This window comes from Phascolarctos cinereus, unplaced genomic scaffold, assembly GCF_003287225.1.
Source record: "Phascolarctos cinereus isolate Bilbo 61053 unplaced genomic scaffold, phaCin_HiC Scaffold_2;HRSCAF=192, whole genome shotgun sequence".
Lineage (NCBI taxonomy): Eukaryota > Metazoa > Chordata > Mammalia > Diprotodontia > Phascolarctidae > Phascolarctos > Phascolarctos cinereus.
The window spans coordinates 317,982,499-318,002,155 of NW_027555625.1; the positions used below are offsets into that span (position 1 = coordinate 317,982,499).

The window sequence follows — 19,657 nt, forward strand, 5'->3', positions numbered from 1 at the left end:
CAAAGTTACAAAACCCATCAAAAACAATACTCTGAAGTCAAAATACTTAGTAAAATGCTTTGTTGAGCAGGTGACTGGCAAGTGTCATTTATATTAATCAATGAAATAATGTCCTAATCTCATACTGTAGTACATAAGTGGTTTTAAACATGAGGGTGTTTTCAGAGTGGTACAGTAATTGAAAGAAATATAAGTGATATGAAATGAATATAAAACAACGTAGCTGAATTCAAAATACCTTAGTCTTTTTTAGCCCTGATTAACATCTAGAGAAGGACTAGTAGTGTTCTCCCAGTCATTTTCAAATACGTAAAAATTAGTCAAAAATTTACTAAATAAAATTTCCCAAAACAATGTTATTCTTAGACTGCTTTAAAATTTCAAAGAAATATACAACTTACCATAATCTCTTAGAAGAGCCTGGGCAGGTCTTTCACTGTCTGGGGTTGTAGGTTCTGTGCTTCCTCCACTTGCTGAACTAATGCCACTGTTAGTACGACTATGACTTTTCAGGTTTTCTTCACCATTCTAGCCAAATTGAAGATGATTTAAATACAGAAATACCACAACCATTGACATTTGGGGGTAATGAAATGCAATATGTGAATAAGCAAGAAAACTCAATATCAGAAAAACATAATCTACATAGGTAGGCTATTTTTATTAATGACAGGAACAAAAAGCTGCTTGCCAATATAGTAGACCTCATTTACCTTATTTATAGATTCATATATTGGGAGCAAGGAGTGGAGACGGAAGAAAGCAGGGCAGGACTGACTCTTAACAGCCCTTTCCTGTTTTTATCAAGGTGGTGCCATGGAAATTATACCAGATATACATCTAGAGATTCTAGGTTTCAAATGCTGGCTCTGTCATTGATTAGCTGGTATGACGTAGGTGAGTCAGGATTTCTCTGTATCTCCCTTTCCCCAAGAGTACAATGACTTGATACAATCTGAGGTCCGGGTCTAAATCAATGATTCAGTCTGAGAAAGAGGTTTTTTTTTTAACTATCAGTCTCCCCAACAAAGCTCCTAAATAACAAATGAACAGAGATATATCACCAATGATAAACACCAGAACACCAGTGTTTTCATGACCAAGATCAGCTTCTGGACTGGTGGTAGTGAAGGGATATGTTATGAAGGACATTTCATTTATAAAGAATTTACAGTAATTAGCTCAGCAAAACAATGTCACAGTAAGCCATTACTTAGGTCATAAAAATAGCCACCTTGAAAGGCATCACATTTTCTAATGGCCGACTTTAAAACAGAAGTAAAAAAGTAAGCCTCTATTTAACCAATGAAAAAGTTCTCAAAGGTCCAAATGTGTCTTAAAAATCACAATAGAACACACTTTATGAAGTAACTTAAATTCTTTGACAAAATTCCAGGCAGAAAGGTAAATGCTTCTTACCATTTCCATCTGACAGCCAATGGCTTCTAAAAGTGCTGAATCTTGAACAATATTTAACATTGCACCTATAACAAAGTAAGAAAGTATTTTATGTAGGATACATAGCAAGAGTTTTTTAATATCAAAATGGATAAAGTATCACTTAGGAAAACTGAGAAGGACCTGTGACAGACACATGAATTTTGTTTTTTGCTGAGGATTATGAAAACTATTTCTTAAAAACTAAGAATTTGATTGACTGTTTAAGAAAAACTGGGAAAGGCATAAAATCAAAGAGCAAGAATAGTACATGTATTTTCTAAGTCACTGAAAATAAAAGGAATTTCACGGTTTAAGTTTTATTTTATTTAAGATTAACAAAATAAATATTAGGCTCAAAAATATTAGGGCACTGTATGATTTTTAAGGTCAAATGCAATGAAGTTATTTTTAAAAGAGAATTTAGCACTACCTTTAAACATTTCAATAATGCAAAAAAAACTGGGGACAAAATGCCACCAGAGACCCAATACTTTAATAAGTGACTTAAGTCACTCTATCTTATTTCTTCATGTATGTCTGAAGCTCAGGTTTGGGGCACAGGTCTTCCTCAATCTTAATATGGACTTTGAGTGCAGTATTCTTTCTACCATACCACACTGACCCATATTACTTGAAAGGCTGTTAAGCAGAAAAGGGATTAGACTTATTCTCTATGGCTTTAGATAGTAAGCCACAGAAAGGCTCATTTTAGCCTTCTACAATGAAATAAGTAGCCTCATAAAGTAGTGAATTCCCCATCACCGAAGGTATTCATGCTAAGGCCAAGTAACTATAATAGGGATAATGTAAATGGACGTTGTAGGGGAAAAATGTTTGGACTAATTTAATCTCTAAGGTTCCAATTCTAACAGTCCTATGTTTTCATGAATTCCTAAATAATACCAACAGCAAGACTGAAAGCAGCTACTAAAACTGGGTGGGTATGTGAGGTGGGAGAAGGAATAGAGGCTATAAATTTACTGTTAACAATGCTACAAGAGCGAGAGGCCAGAAAGAAAACATAGCTAGCACTCAACTTTAAAACAACTTCTGGAGACATATGTACCCATCCTTACAAAAGCAAGGGTCTGAATGGTATGCAACTCTAGGGGTGAGTTGAAGCCATTTGGGGTGAGTTACCCTTTCCCCTTGGCCTCAGGGCTAACTACTGGACTACAGGCAAGAGCAATGAAGAAATGTTGACAGCTAGAGGGGAACAGAAACAATGTTCTGAAGCAATCTTTATATTACAAAGGTAAAAAAGCACAGAGGGAGAAAAAAAGAAAATTGACCAAGAAAATATTCCAAAGCATGCCAGAATGAATAGGAGCACAAGGGTCATATGAAGAGAAGTTCCCCCTCCCTTCTCTGCCTACTATTCCTTTTTAAAGCTCCTCATCTATTTTTGTCGTTGGCACTTGAAGTCTCCTATATTCTAAATCTTGGCACTCTCTGACTCTTACATTTATTTCTATCACATCCCCAAAGTCCCATCAATTCTACCTCATTAATATCTCTAAATTCTGTCCCCTCTTTTCCAGTTCCACTGTCATACTGTGCTAAGAAGCCTTCATTATTACCCACTTGGACCATTACCATAGCCTCCTTACAGATCTTTCTATTCTTGCTCACTCCTAAACAAATCCATTTCACATGCTACTGCCAGAATAGTCTTTTTTTTTTTCCATGACTCAATCTGGACACGTTACACTTTGGTTTAAAACCTTATTGCCTACCAAGTAAATTTCCAATTCCTTAGTCTTATATTTGAGGCCCTCCACAATTTTGCTACCACTCAGTCTTTCCAATCCTGTTCTCCAAGCATACTTCCCTCCCCAACTGTATTCTATGTTCTAGCCAGATTACAAAATCTGTCTCCTTGAATTTTCCCAGCTGCACCTTTGTTCACATTATTCCCTGTACCAGAATATCCTCCCTTTCCCTCTTTGCCTGTTGAAACCTATCTATCTTTTAGAGCACTCTCCCAACATCAACGGGCTTCCCTTCCTTGGATCCAAATGCTTTTTGTACCTCTCTTACACAAATAACAGATAGATAGTAAGATAGTAAGTATATACGCATATTTCCTCTACTAGACTGTAAGCTTTGGAGAGGACGGACACCACGTCTGACTTTTCTAAACTTTTTCTTTCTTCTGGCACAGTACTATGAACATTTTTGGTGGGTGTAGTGCTGGAATTTAGTAGTCACAGTGTGGAAATTTGTTCCACCTATGAAAATTAGCAATTTATCTTAAATTTATAGTTTTAAGAGAAGGTACCCAACAAGGTTAAATGTTGTCACATAGTGTCACAACTGGTATTTATCAGAGGTAGGACTTAAAGTCAGGTCTTTCTAACTCCAAAGCCAACTCTCTAGCCGCAATGCAACCCTCCCTCACACTCTGAATATAGTCAATGTTTAATAAAACTTTGTAGAATTAAAATTCACATAAAAATCAAATCTTCCAGTTTAAGTCTTACCACCTGCCCTAAGTATAGGATCAGTGTAACTACTACTGTCATTCAGCTTATGTCACATCAGCCAGCCTTGCCTTGCCTTTATGACATGCCCATGGTCAGTACTGCCTGAGATTTTAACTTATATAAGAAGTATGAACACAAACCTAATATCATCTGAGTGTTGTTGGGGTCCGTTTCAGTTTGCAAGGCACCTATTAGTATATTCACAAGCCTCAATTTCAGTGACAGAAAAGTTATTGGTTTATCATATGAAGAGCTGTCGTCATTACTAAACTTTCCTTCCAGAACCACCTAGAGAAAAAATAAATAACATTGAACATTAACTATCCTGAATAATGAACTCAAGCAACAGAGCTGCTCTAGAGGGAGAAGAAAGGATCTGCCTGCAACCATGGCTTCCAATCTTATCACTTCCAGCCTCTTTGCCCTCTTCTGGGGCATGAAAACATGAGTTATCTATGTCTTATCAAAAGAGTAAATGTTCAGTTAAGCTGTGGTGGCAGTCTGAGAAAAGAGAATACCACCCTCAAATCATTAGGTCATCACTGACACTTGGAATACAGAGGAAAAAAAAATTTCCATTCACATTTTAAAAAACTACTTAGACCTGAATTGGCACACAAGAAAGAGGACAGAAGGAACTCAAAATATTACCTCAGATTTGACATTGCCAAAATGATGAGGGAGTGGTAACAAGGAAAGTAGAATATTAATAGAGGCTCTTCTTAACTCGGTTGGGTTTACGTAGGTTTTGAATTTTGAGAGTTCCCTGCAAATGGATAAAATAGTAAACAGCTTAGAAGATGAGCAGAAAGAAGTTCAGAGGTGACAAAAAGAAGTAGGGCAGTGCTGGAACTACCATGTTAAACATACAATATACTTTAAAAAACAAAATAAGTTGTGCATAGTAAAGATTCATGGTTTCACAAACAATCTTTTTTTCTGTTCTTTGTATTGGGAAATATTAATGTTAGTTGATATTTGTCAGGTTGTTAATAGGTAAAAAAAAATTAAAAGAAAAAATAAACAAATGGCTCACAGTAATTCTGAAACGAATAGCACCTACCAGGGTCGTTGTAAGGATTAAATGGGATAATATTTGTAAAGCACTTAGCACAGTGCCTGGCATTTAACAGGTGCTTATTAAATGCTTCTTTCCTTCCTTCCTTTGCTTTACAATTCTATTTTCTATCTCATAAGTGTCTACTTTCACTGAGGTTGGGATTGTTTTGTGAATTCCTAAGCCTAGTAACTGTTAAACTATACTACAATGTTTTTATTTGAAAAAACTTAGAGGTGAAGACTTTTCCTAAGTATGGTATATTAAAAGCCCAAGATTGAGAGTAAGAGTTGAAAGACACCTTAGAACTCCCAACATTTGTACAGATGAGAAAAATTGAGACTATAAGGCTCCATGACATACCCAGTATCATAATAAGTAGCAGTACTGGGACACAAACTTAGGGCCTTTGACTCCAAATTTGGTGACCTCTATACTCCATCACATTGTTCTGTCATCTGCAGACCTGACCTAACTTTCTCCCACATCTTCAGGACGAGCCCAAACTGATTTAACAATTCACTGACAACAGAAAGAGAGAATATCAGACTCAGTTGACAAGCTGATTTTGCTGAGTTGCCTTTTTTCTTTTTTGTTATAAAGGATCGCCAAGGGAGAGAAGGGGAGGAGGCATACATTTGGAAATGAAAATGATGTAAAAACAAAAAGGATATTAAAAAACCAGCAGGAAAGGACTTCAAGCACAGAATAGATTTAGGCAACTGACAGCCTTCAGATGGGATTGGAGTCTTTTCAGTTACTGAGTGCCTTGGCAGGTGAGTCAGGTCAGACAATCAGGCAGTGAAAAGGGCATGCACAGTGGCAAAATCTAACTGAAAAAGAAGCTACTTGCTAAAACAATGTACAAAGTGTGACTTACCTATCAGGCAATATGGTTTCAAGAGCTGAAATAAAGTAAGGAACCACAACATCAATCCCTTTCAGATCACAGCAGAATAAATGAGGTGAGTTTAGAATAATGCTGGCCAAGACAGGGTGGCATACATAATCAGTTATCTGCAAACCTTGAATTAAAAGCATGTAAAATCTAGAAAAGTAAGAGAAAGATTTTAAATATATGAAGCTACAACCTTCCATTCATCATTATCAGATAATATTAATTTTCAGCAGTCAATCAGAAGTACATTCCTACCTTTTAGTATATCCATCTTTAAAAGATATTTTCCCTATAGCAAAAGCTTCCATTTAAAACCACAAAGTGACAAGCCAGTTAGTTATCTGTTTTTAATGAATATAAAGTACTGGCTGACCCTTTCCCACAGGGCTTCTCCACAGTTAAGTTTTACCAAAGTCCAAAGGATCAAAAAGCAGTTCCAATGACTGTCAATAAACTTAACAGTTCTATACAACACCCTATTTTTGATGAATATGTCGCAGAATTTTCAGCACTCTGTAAGCATTTATCTTAGCATTATTTTAATGAGAAGATGTATTTGCTTTTTTTTTTTCATATTTAAAGGACAAATGGGGAAACACTTCCATTTAACCCTATATTCCTATTTTCGGAAGAAAAGGAAAAGTTACAAGATATTACAGATGAGGGTTTCCTAACCTGTAGGGTCCACCAACCCCAAAGAGTCTATGAATTTGGATGAGAAAAAAAAATTACATCTTTACTTTACTAACCTCTAACAGAAATTTAGCATTTCCTTCAATTACTTTAAAACATTCTGAGAAAAGGGTCCAGAAGTTTCACCATACTGCCAAAGGCATGCATGACACAAAAATGGTTAACAACCCTTCTTAGGGAAAAAACAGAGCTGAAATAGGCTATTTAAACAGCTTCTTGTTTGCATATAAAACCTGCTACTAGACATGTGAGATTATGCTGGTCCCTAAGGGGTTCCCATCTCATCAGTGCCGGGGTTTCTTAGATTGCACCTAAAAGCATCTTCTCTTTTTGCTCCTTTGTACTAATTCACCTAGCATTCTTCTTTCAAACATTCTAATACTAGTAACTAAAATTATATTTTCTCCATGAAGACACTTCTGAATGACTAGAAGAATAATTTCTTCTTTGCCTCACCATGCTTAAACAAAACTCATGTGACTCTATTTTAAGATCTGTGATCCATCAGTGTTGGTATTCCCTTTACTAACTAATTTACAATCCTGTAAGCATTAGAAGATGGCCATGGAATCACACAATCTCAGAGCTAGATGAGATCTCTGGAGCCATTTAGTCTAACTGGTACTTGAACCAGAATTCCTTATACAATAAACCTGGCAAGTGGTCCTCCAGCCTTTGCTGCCTTCTAAGCTAGTACCATGTCCCTTGTGGAGAGCCTTAATTCTATAAAGGGTCAAAACCATGCTTGTTAAAATGTCTATGCATGGCTCCCAATTCACCCTCTGAGGCTAAGCAAAATCATCTCATTCCCTTTCCATGTGACAGCCCTTCAAATATTTAAAAGGCAGCCATCATGTCCCTACCTTTTACCAAATCTTTTCCAAGCAAAAAATCTCAACTTCTTTGGATTTGGCTAAAATGTCTAGTGTTTTTCACATGGCATAATCTCAAAGTCTTTCACTATTCTAAGTGCTACTCTCCTCTGGATGTGGCTCTCCGGCTTACCAATATCCCCTTAAAATGTGTCACCTAGAATTAAAAATAATACTCTAGATGTGGTCAGAACCGGACAGTGACAGGACTATCATTTCCCCTGCTGTAGATATTACGCCTCTAGATTCAGCCCAAGATCACATTAGTGTTTTGTTTTGTTTTTTTTCTGGCTACCACGACATACTGTTAACTTATACTGAGCTATGAGAATTGATGGATGGGAAGATTCTTTCCGATTAATCTAGCATAGTCTTCAAGTGACAGATATAGCCCATCAGTGGGCCCATACATGAAGCTTTTCAAGCTTGTAGTCTGTTAGTACAGTCTTTGAAAACCCAGGGTCACCTCCATGCCAAAATTAAGGTTTGGTAGATTTTAATAGATGCATTTAATCCTCTGCTGTTACAGAATGAAAACACTATGTCATGCAGTAGCTTTGAAATTTTTCTTTATCTGTCTTGGTTCATCTTATAAATTTCCCCTAAACAAACCAAAAAATGAACTATTCCAATAATTCACTTTATAACATGCATAACCTAATACCACACATACGAAGGTACTCTAATGCATCTGATGATGATGATGATGATAATCATGATCATACCAAGAATCATACTAGGGTAAGTTTCCTTTTGGAAGGTCTAAAGCAGGTTAGGATCCAGGAAACTCTAGGAAACTTGCACCCGAGTGCAAGAACTATGTCTGATTTATCTTTATGTGCCCTCCACAACTAGCACAGTGAAATGCACACAGCAGGCTTTTAATAAATATTAAAAGAATGAATAAGGGCTTTAGAAAATGACATAAGCCCAGGTGGAAAGCAGTAAGACCTGGTGGTAATAAGGGAAGGAAGATGAGCTAAGTGAAGGGCAAATAATAATGATTAAGTTCTGTTGACTTAAGTCAAAATGGAAGAAGGCTGGAGACGCACAATTACATGGCATGTACTTATATTCAATTACACTGTAAAGAACAGATATGGGGACATTCAGACGTATATACATACTAGCTTCTCTCAGAACTTAGTCCTTTCTCCACGGGAGATAAGGAATGAGGGATAAGACGCTGTTCTGCAATATAGTATCAATATCTGGAATGTCATATGTTCAAAGGTTCTCTGTAAAGTACTGAACAGCAGCTGTTCAGGAAGAGAAACAAGTTTCCACTAATCACATCTAAAAATAAGAATACCCATCTCAAAGGACCAGGTACCTCAATCTGGAAGAAACCACATGCTCTCTGGTAAATAAGTGCTCCTAAGGAATTCTAAAGGAAAGAGTAATTGTTGCTATGAAGGCCCAAGAAAAGAAATATCCCAATTATTTGGAGGCCTTTACAAGTATTTTGGATCACTGTCTATTTGTTTGTTCAATCTACTGAATCATAATACATTTCTTTTTTATAACTCAAGCTGTAGTAATAGAAAAACTAGAATAAAGTCTTAGACCTGGATAAATAAGCTGGCAGAATCTCTTCTCCAGTCTTCTTGCTACAAAAAATCCTACATAGTGTCCCACAAGCCTCAGCTCTTCCTGCTTCATAGTTATCAGGAAATTCACTTGCATCAAACATGAGATTGGAAGCCATGGTGTCTGTGGACATTTGTGACCCTTTCCGGCGAAACTCCACACTAGCTTGTGTCGTTAAAGCTGAGGAGAGAAAAGGGAGGGCTTTATTGTATTAGTCAATATGCCAAATAGGCTCATGGGATCCTGGACACAAAGATCCAATTTGGTAATTATTTTAAAAACTGCTTAAATAGGATCCAATAATGCTTCTGTTTAGCAACTATTTATAAATTTAAGAATGAAGGGCTATTTGAATTCTTCTCTAAGAATGGACAATAGTTAAATCAGAGTGGCACTACAGATTTTAATAAACACTACAAGAAGCATTTTTCAACTGGAACATATTTAGTCCACTTAAAATTATGCATATATCTATACATGTGTATAGATATATGATGCAAAATAGAGCATTTTTATTTCTTAGTTTCCATTTCTTTTCCTATAGAAGTTTTTCAAGCGACGGAGAAAATTAGCCAGTAAAACTTGTTATTTTCCTACTAGCAGTCTTCAATGTAAGAATCCATACAGGCTACAGTAGGACAGTACTGGTGGTGGGAGAGGAATAAAATTCTCACCTGACTATAAAGCATAAACCAAATATTCTCCCAACCAAGCAAAATGAATATGAATTTCAACCATCACAGGTAAAAACTAAATCTAAGTTGAGGCTAGGGTATAAAAAAGAAGTTGGATATATAAATAGACAACGAGAGAGATATTATCATGCTCACTGTTGTAGGGGGCAGGGAGGAAGGAAGGAGGTCACTGAAACAGAAGCCCTTTGAAAGTTGCTTTTATTTTTAACAAAAAAAATCTGATTTAATATTATATTAAAATCATTACAAAATGTCTTTTTTAGATCTTTAAAAAATAGTATAAATTATTTGGCATATGAGATATTTAATGGAATATGTAAGCAAAGCATAAATCTTTATGCAACTTCCCATGAGCCATTTTGGTCCTGAATAAGCTATTTAGCATAATATACTTAGAAAACACTACATGCAGAATGCATACAAATCAAAACACTAGGTCTGTAAAAATAAGCTTAAAGCTTAAAAAAAACAAAAAAGCCAAAACACAGTTAGTGCAAAGTCCTGGAATTCATGACATGACCAGACTAGTGTACAGAAATAATGGGACTGATTCAGGCAGATTAATTTTTGCTTTTGCCAACAATCTTCCCCATTCAAAACACAAAAATTATTTTCCTTCCCAAATGCAAAAGCTACAAGAGACAATGACAATGACAACCAAATTAAAAATGGAATTATGAACAAAATAAAAAACATGATTGCAATTAAGGAAAAGCTACTGGTTCCTACTTACAAGATTTATAAGAAAGAAGAATTTGGATAAAAGATGCTGCAAGATAATAGAAATAAATGGAAACAAATCAAAGGACAGCAGTAGTTATAAAATACTTTAAAGATGGTGAAATTTTATTATAGTTAAGAAGCTTTCAGCTTTTTAAAAAATTAGATTAAAAGCTTTATGATATAGCAAGCTAGTTCAAACACATAGGAAACTGGCATTCAGGTCCAAAATTATGATTTTGTATCATGCAAAACAATGAACGAAGAAAATTATACAATTACAAATAGTTGAGGCTTTGATCTGCTCGTATCAACGTGCATTAAAATTTTAATTCATTAACCCTTCCCAGCTCAATGTCACTTTTATGAAATATAGTATGCTATAATTTTAATCTCAAACTAATAGGTCAAAGGAACAGGCATTTTAAAGCTGAGGTGAGCTGTGTAGCAAAATCCTTTTATGATCAGCTAGTACTTGCGAAATGGATGAAAATGGTGGTTCCTGGAGACCAATTTCCTATTCTATCTCCAAACTCTGAGTAGCTTTTGATTTCTTTACCTACTTACAATACCTCAATTATTTTACAGTCTTCACTATACTCTGGCAATCCTGTCTAAAGCATGTAAAAGAAAAGTTGTCCTGAAGTTCTTTAGTGAAGAATGAAAGCTGGTCTCACTCTTTCATGAAAAAACCATGACTAGAATGAAAAAGTTGTGCTAAACACACATCTAATTCTGGTTTTAGCACAAATGTCTTCTGGTAAAAGATTATCATTAGTACAGATCCACCGGAACAAGCTATTTAGAGACTAAAAAGACTCACAAGAACCCTACACCACAGAGAAATGAAGTCGAGATCCTCTGAGATTGTGGAATCTAGTGCCAACAGTAAAGAATGTTTGAAATCAACTTTTGGAAAAAAAGAAAAACAAAAATATGCTTTGATAAAAATTCTAAAAATAGTCTCTAAAGACAAGTCTGACTACAAAACAAGTAATTGTTTTAAATGTCAATGCGGCTTGGAACAACTCTGAATAAAAAGTAAATGCTCATTCTAGAAAATGTCATTCCCAGATGGTAAGTCTTCTTTTCAAAGTTGTTTCTGAACAATTTCCACATACTTATTAAACACTACTATTTGCATTCCTTAACATTCAAATTTGTTCTTATAAAGCAAAATATTATGAACTTAGAAATGTTACATTTCTCTTGAATTAAGAGGTTATAGAAAACATTAATTTGAAGCCAAATGACAGAAAAAAGAATCATTAATTATAAGGTGTTTGTGCATGACTAGGAATTAACTATTTTAAGTGCTCAATCTACCTATATTTGTGAGAACAGTTCTCCACATTTACACTTTTTCTGAACTTAAAAGAATTTGCTTTTTGACTGTTTACATTATTGGCCCTCATTTTGAAATAAGTTATAGTAATACTTTGTTATATTCTGCTGGCATGTGATGAAAGCATGACCTCATGATATAGTTAATAAAATGGAAAATTTTTTCTCTGAAATAAACATTCTCCAAAGTAATGTTAATATTAACCACTCTTTATTAATTTTATTATCCTTACCTGACTTTCATCCCCTAATCCCAGAAAGAAAGTGCTTTCTTGTAAAGTAATCAGTAAATTCTGGCAGATCCATGAATATAGGCACTATAAATATTAAACATATTCTTTTAAAAAAAAGAAAGCACTACCATCTCTGGACAAGGTAACAAATGGACTAGGTCTTTGTCTCCTACCTGCTTTAATTTTGTTTTTTTTTTCTTAAGTGAGGCAATCGGGGTTAAGTAACTTGACCAAGGTCACACAGCTAGTATGTGTCAAGTGTTTGTTCTGAGGCCGCATTTGAACTCAGATGCTCCTGACTTCAGGGCTGGTGCTCTACCCACTGTGCCACCTAGCTGCCCCCTGCTTTAATTTCGTAATGGCAAACCTAGACATTGATATCATGGCTGAATCCTTAATATCACTCTTGACAAAGAGTAAGATTAAATAAAATTACCATTCCAGCAAACCGTATTTTAAAATGAAGCTATGAAAGAGGTGTATTTTACATTTCACCAAGATCAGTCATGCTTTCATAATCTAAAGTCAAATTGCTACAATTTCACAAAAGAGAAATTGCTATGCTATTTTCCAGTTTTTGTGTGTACAATTTTACTGACATTTTACCACAGGCATACCCCAACTCATGTCATTAATTGATCTATTATGCAGAAACACAATGTTAAGCAAAATACCATTTTAGGAGACAGTCCACAGGGACAGAAATAAGCAGAACTAAAACAGCAAGGATGGGGAACACTGACCTCTCAGAGTGGAAATGGGTGCGAGAAGCAGAAGTCAGAGCCACCGGATTAGGCGGCATCCATATGAACATAACCATAAAATAGCGTTTGTGAGGGCATGGCAAGGCATAAAGGTCTTCATGATGTTACTATGAAATGGTACTGGTTTAGGTAATGTTTTGTGGGGTATGCCTGTAGCTAAGAAAAACACTTCACCTAAGTCAAGTTCTTAAGTCAAAAAAATCATGATTCTTTGCGTCGATGTTACTTTCCTGGCTAACATGAAGAGGACTGCCAGGAAATAAAATAACATTAATTTTGAGTCAATTGAAATTGACTAATATAATTTATCGCTCAATTAAAAAAAGAGAAAGAGAGAGACAGAGTGAAGCCCAAACCCAACAAAACATACCTACAATGGGCTGGTGGCAAAAACTCCAATTTCAGTTGGTTGAATTCATAGGGTTTAAAGCTGGATGGGACCTTAGAGATCCTCTGGTCCAACCCCCTCATTTTACAGAGGAGTAAACTGAAGCCCAGAGAGGGGAAGGGACTTGCCCAAGGTCACACAGGTAGTAAGTGGCAGTTCAGCTGGAAGGGGTTAACCATAACACACTGCTTTGTTAGAAAGAATTTTTTTAGGTATGTGTTAATCTTGCAGGTAGGAAATGTCAGAAAACAAGAAAAGAAAAGTATACGTATTTGTTGAGTAATATTTACCAGTCATGCTGCTGTCTCTATTTAGCCCACTGTGAAGTTTACAATGAACAAATGATGCATCAAATAACCATGATCCAAAGAGATTCAAGATGCTATTCACTTTTGGCCTTCTCGGGGCAGGCAGCGGTCGAGGTTCTGAGCTAGTCTGGTTGGGACTAGAGAGTGGAGAAGTGGAAGACGTCTGGTGCGAGACTTTAGAGGCATGACCAATGTTAGCCTAGTGGAAGGACAAGAGGACCCCCCCACCCACAGAAAAAGTTTAAGACAAAGAGACCCAATTCAAGATCAGATGCTTAAAAAGTAAGGTGTAAAATAGAATTCTGATGACAATCAGAGATCTTACTGTGCTAGCCTTCACGGTTGCCTTATTCACAGTAACCGTTCGATGCCTTCGATTATGAGGGGGAGTTGTGCTGCTGGTAGTGCTCTGGGGCATGTTTAACCTGTTCACTGGTGTTGGTGGAGCACTGTCACTTCTAGGTCGAGAAATACCTAAAGCAAAAAAACACAGTAATGAGAAGAAACGGTCTTAGTTCAGAGGTTGGCATTACTCTTGAAGTTGTAACGTTTTACAGGACTATTATTACAAACATCTTCCCCACCCAAAACTGATAGTTTTCATGCTGACAAAATATTCACTTCCCACCATTACTTCACCTTGCCACTGGGACCTTGCCCTTTTACCCAACAGTTCCCTGAGACACTTCTATCTTGATTGGTAGCTGGGTCTCTCTGGGCGCTTCACTGCCCCCTTCTGGTTCTGGATCCATCATCAAATCAACTCTAAGGTTCCTCCTGCCATTCTATGCCCCTATGGTTCCATCCACGATCTCTGAAACTTGCTGAACCCAAATCCCTTCCCTGGTCACCACTCCCCTATACTCACTGTGTCCCCTAATTAGAATTTTGAGAGCAAGGAGTAGCTTAGCCCATAGTGTTTGGCCCGTAATAAGTTTTGAATAAATGCTTTTTCATTCACTTACAGTAAGTAGTTTAAACTCAGGATCCTAAAATAAGTTTAGGGATTTTTTTTAAATGATAAAACTAATTATATAAGAAAATTCTTTCTCTGAAAATGTAACTGAGATTCAAACTTCTTGCTTATTTGATATGCTATGATCCCTAGGAACCTGTAACAATTTTTTGAAAATTCACTTGAATGACTGTATCAAAGAATATCTGTCTTACAGTATCAAAAGGTACTATTTTAATTTGAAACAAATGTCTTAAATATAACTGGTGCCAAAAGACAAAGATCACCAAGTCTACTTGTGTTCCTGATCCCAGTCCCACCAGGCTACTTTAGGAGATTTTCACCTTGATCATCCTTTCAACTTTTTTCTAAAATTTTAATTATTTTTTTTTAAAAAAGCAATATTGATTTTTTTTTTTACCAGTTGCCTCCTCTCTTGGTTTCTGTGATATGCCACTATTGTATTTTGATTATCTTTTTTCTTCTCTGATTGCACTTTGAGTTTCCTTTGCTGGCTCATCATTCTCTTCCCATTGATAAATGTGGGCATTTACCAAGGTTCTATCCTAGGGTACCTTCTCTTCTCTCTCCCATTATTTCTCCTGATGATCTCATTAGCTTTAATTCAACAACCAGATTCTCTATGGACTCTCAGACTTTTATATTTTGTCTTTGTATGTATTCAACTCCAGGGTCTCTCTTGAAATCCATTAATTCCTCAATTAACTACTGAATGCCATGCATCTCCATCTGGCTATCCAGTAGGAATCTCAAACCCAAATCTTCTACTTCTCCCAAAACCAGACTCTTCTATTTCTCTTGACTGCACCACCATCTTTCTAATCTAGCCCCCCAGGGTTACAACCTTGGAAATATCTCTATCCAATCAGTTAAGCCTCCTTTCACAACATCTCTCATCTCTGTCTTCCTTCTCCTAAAACAACCTCCGCCCTAGTTCAGGACCTTATCACTCTTACCATGACTACTACATTAGTCTCCCAGTTATCTCCTTGTCTTCAGTCTCTTCTCTCCAACACACATCAGTCACAACTGCCCACCCACTCAAATCCTCAAAGGCCCCCTACTGCATCTAGCACAAAATACAAACAAGTCTGGCATTTAAAGAAAGCTTTCCACAATGACTCCCACCTACCACTGCACTCATTTCATATCAGTCCCCCTCCATGCACTCTCCATTTCTGTCCAACTGGCCTGCCTGGCATGCCTCGTCATGTCTGATTCTTTGTGACCCCATTTTCTTGGCAGAGATACTGGAGGGGTTTGCCATTTCCTTCTCTAGCTCATTTTGCAGATGAGGAACTGAGGCAAACAGGGTGAAGTGACTCGCCCAGGGTCACACAGCTAATAAGTGTCTGAGGACAGATCTGAACTCAGGAAGCTGAGTCTTCTTGATTCCAAGCCCAGTGCTCCATCCACTGCATCACTTGACTTTCTTTGTCTATAGGTCTATATACTAGGCACTATAAGATAGACTGAAACCATTTTGTAAGGCATTTAGATTTGTAACCAATTTAGATTAATTCCCAATATAAATCAATTCCCACAAGGACAACAAGAGCCTAAAAACAATCACTTTGGCCAGCAAATACTTAATCTCTTTGCCAAGTGAAGAGATATACCCACAGGAAAATCTAATGGTAGAGGATGGTACGTGATTTTGAGAAGTATCATGTCATAAAACAGCAAAAAGCTGTGGGGGGGTACACTGGGGAAGTGATTTTACAGAAAATTTGGCAACAGACCCAACTAAACCGAAATATCCTAAGGGCTTTTAAAGGGCAAAATTATAAGGATGACTAGAAATATTAAAAATAAAGAGGAAAAATCTGTAACCCTTGTCTCCATATCCATGATGGTGAAGCAACATTAATATTCTCATATTACAGTCACTGATGAACTACATGAACAAATAAAAACAGTACTCAAGAAAATGAAGAAGATGAGAATATCTGTGTTATACAAATATGTAGAGGGGGTCCACTGGAATTAGGGCTAGAAAATGGAACCATGTTCTAATGCATTAGAATATGAGCTCATTGCAAGTAGAGATTATTTCATTCTTTGTATTTGTGACCTTATTAGCTAGCCCAGGACCTGGTACATAATAGACATTTAATAAATATGAGTTGAAAGGCAGGTAGGTGACACAGTGGATAAAGCACCGGCCCTGGAGTCAGGAGGACCTGAGTTCAAACCCAACCTTAGACACATAACACTCATGTTAACCCCAACTGCATCACAAAAAAACTACCAGAAAAACAAGAAAAAAAATAAATATGAGTTTACTGATTGGAAGCAACACAAAGTTGAGAGACTGACTCTCAAAACACCTGAAAGAGTAGAGAATATTAAAGTGTTGGAAAAAAATCTCAGATTTTTTTATTACATAAAAAGGTGGGGGATAAAAATAACATTAACTACTGTTTCATGTTTTTACTTTCATATCTCTACAGAGAGATAAACTTATTCTTTATAAGGATAACTATATATACTCTCACCCTCTGAGGGTAACCTCAATGAGGGTCTGAGAAGGAAACAGACAGATTTTTGTAAAGGATATTCTACAGCAGGCCATATATACACATTCAGTTGACTAAATGGTATAGAAAATATAAGATTTATGCTTATTTTTTGTGGGTTAAAAAAAGCATTTACTTGATAGATATGCCAGAAAGGCTCTCCTCCATGACATCTCCCATAAATGTCAAAATTTTGCAAACTTTCTTGAAAGATATAAGAGGTTCAAATCAAAGAGGAATGGTGAAGTTTTTCTGATGTGCCTGTTTGCAGATGTTGTGTTGATTACAAGTTTTAGAACACTGCAGAGGCTCCTAAAGAAATCCATAATCACTTAGGAGTTTGGCTTAACAATCCATACACATTAAGAAAACCGGGGGAAAAAATGAAGAATACTTATTATCCAGATTACGATATACAGTTGAAAGGAAAATCCAAAGAGCTGGTCCCAAAACTGAACAGAAAGGGGGAAATGCGCTGTACTGCCTTTAGGGAACTGCATAGCATTTTGAATGGCTCCTTGTTTCTCTCTGAAACAAAGGCATATCTTGTTAACATCAGAGTTCTTTTAATGATACTGTAAGGCTTGCAAGTCATGGAATACTAGTATCCCCAAAATTCCATGTGTAAGTAACCAAAAAGGCAATGAAAAAGCACAAGGTAGGTACGAATAGAATCCAACAAATTTATCAATATGGTGCTGAGCAGGAGAAACAAGATAAAAGATATTATCAGAAAGCTGTATAACCAGAAAATAAGGTAAGCTGGTGATATATCAAGAGATAAACAATGGACAGACTGCCTGTTCTACTGGCATCCACACAATATTAAGAGATCTAGAAGAAAGAAACCAATGAAAGATTTATGGGAGGCTGTAGGAAAACAAATTGCACAGGATGAGAAGGTATGTATGGGCTGTGATCTGCACCCTTGAAGGGAGCATTTACAAGGGTGAGATTATAGATCCAAAATATCTGAGGCACTCTGGAGATACAGAAACAAAAATGAAAGAGAATAGCTCCTAACCTCAAAAAACTTACATTGTACTTAACTGGAATGCTTGAATTAAAAGAATGAACTAGAAGACCTCAAAGTACTTTCTACCCTTGTGTATTCTATGGCTGAAAAATACATCTTAATTTTGGTATATTTATTCCTAGATCCAGTTACTTACCAATAAATACAAAACTCACCTAGGAATGCATCCACCAAGCAGCTGATTCCACGCATAGCACGAAAAAATATATGAGGCAGATGTTTAAGGCAGGGATATTGATTCAATTCTTGTGTCATTCCACTCACATTCAGGAACTGTTCCTGAAATTTGGGAGTAGAGCTTATAATGGCTGGATTACTCAAATCCACGGGATTACTATCAAAAAAGAGAAAAAGTTTTACTTTACTAAATTAACTACAGTCCCTTAACAAGTAGAACTTTGATAATATAAAATGAGATACGATTTAAGATATGATTCAAGAAGGTCACTGTGTCTGTATATCAGTCCAGTTTTTATGTTACTCAGTCAAGTGTCACCTGTCCTCTCTACTCCTCAATTTCTGGATCTCCAAGATTGGTTTGGACTTGATAGCTTCAAAGTTCCATTCAATTCAACTTAAACAATAAGGACATACTACGTGCAAGCCACTGTTCTAGAATTAAGGTAAGGGTGCTAGGGTGAAGACAAAATGAAAAAGTCCCAGCACTAATGAAACTTAAATTCCACTGAGGGATATAATATATGCACAAATGAATATAATACAAAGAAATCTGAGGATGAAGAGAGTATTAACAACAGGAGTGGAAGGAGAGCAGAAATCAGGGAATACTTAAGAGGTATAAAGATGTGAGGAAGAAGCTCATTCTAGACGTAGGGGAGAGCCTGTATGAAGCTCCAGAGACATGCAATAGATTGTTGTGGAATAGTATACATGCCAGTATGCTTGAATGGACAATGCATGAAGAGTAACATGAAATAAGGATAGAAGGGTAGGCTGCAGCCAGACTGTAAAAAATCTTTAAATGGCCCACTAAAGTGTTTCTACTTTATCCTAGAGGCACTAGGAAGCCACCAAAGATGTCTGAGCAACTCTACTCTTTGACCCCATAACCAAGTTCCTCTACCTCTTTGGCATTCATTTTCCTCACCAACAAAATGGCAAAAAACAGGGGAAAGGGAATGAAGTGATCTCTAATATCTCTTCTAGTTCTAACAATTCTGTTTAAGGTTATGCCTTTCTTACACTTAGAATAGAGAGACAAATGTGGCCTTACAGCTAGTGGCCTAAGGATTTCCTGGCTCCAATACCTGTCTATGCTATTTATAAGAAAATGAGTGTCAAAGAAGGTGCATAGGGCCTGCTATTACTGCCTTCCTGGGAAAATGTCCAGTAGCGAAAAAGACACCACCCAATCTTTGCAATAAAACCTGTTAAATGTAGGAGACTTTCCCACCTACAAGAGGAAAACTTGACTACAAGTTTACATAAGCTCTTTCTTTGACTTGTCAGAGAATAAGATCACTGTATACTAGAGGGATTTTCAAATTTTTTGATGTCCACTAGCATGGATTTTATTTTTCCCAACCAATTACATGGATAAAATAGTAACAAAGAAATGGTAAGGTAAATCAGGCAATAATTGTAGAGATAAATATTTAACATAACAGTAAAATTCAT

General features: G+C 36.4%; 1 protein-coding gene across 5 annotated transcripts in view; it reads right to left on the reverse strand.

Annotated features, from left to right (window-relative positions):
• RALGAPB (Ral GTPase activating protein non-catalytic subunit beta) overlaps positions 1–19,657 on the reverse strand; it is a 95,212-nt gene that overhangs the window by 46,059 nt on the left and 29,496 nt on the right. For 3 of the 5 annotated variants that reach the window (XM_020990794.2, XM_020990793.2, XM_020990797.2), the window contains exons 7-16: positions 18,175–18,353; positions 13,814–13,962; positions 13,471–13,687; positions 10,465–10,500; positions 9,015–9,216; positions 5,864–6,031; positions 4,578–4,692; positions 4,067–4,214; positions 1,420–1,484; positions 402–528 (exon numbers count right to left, since the gene is read on the reverse strand). In XM_020990794.2, coding sequence (XP_020846453.1) covers positions 402–528; positions 1,420–1,484; positions 4,067–4,214; positions 4,578–4,692; positions 5,864–6,031; positions 9,015–9,216; positions 10,465–10,500; positions 13,471–13,687; positions 13,814–13,962; positions 18,175–18,353 — 1,406 coding nt within the window. The remainder of the gene's footprint in view (positions 1–401; positions 529–1,419; positions 1,485–4,066; positions 4,215–4,577; positions 4,693–5,863; positions 6,032–9,014; positions 9,217–10,464; positions 10,501–13,470; positions 13,688–13,813; positions 13,963–18,174; positions 18,354–19,657) is intronic. The other 2 variants (XM_020990796.2, XM_020990795.2) reach the window with 1 other exon arrangement.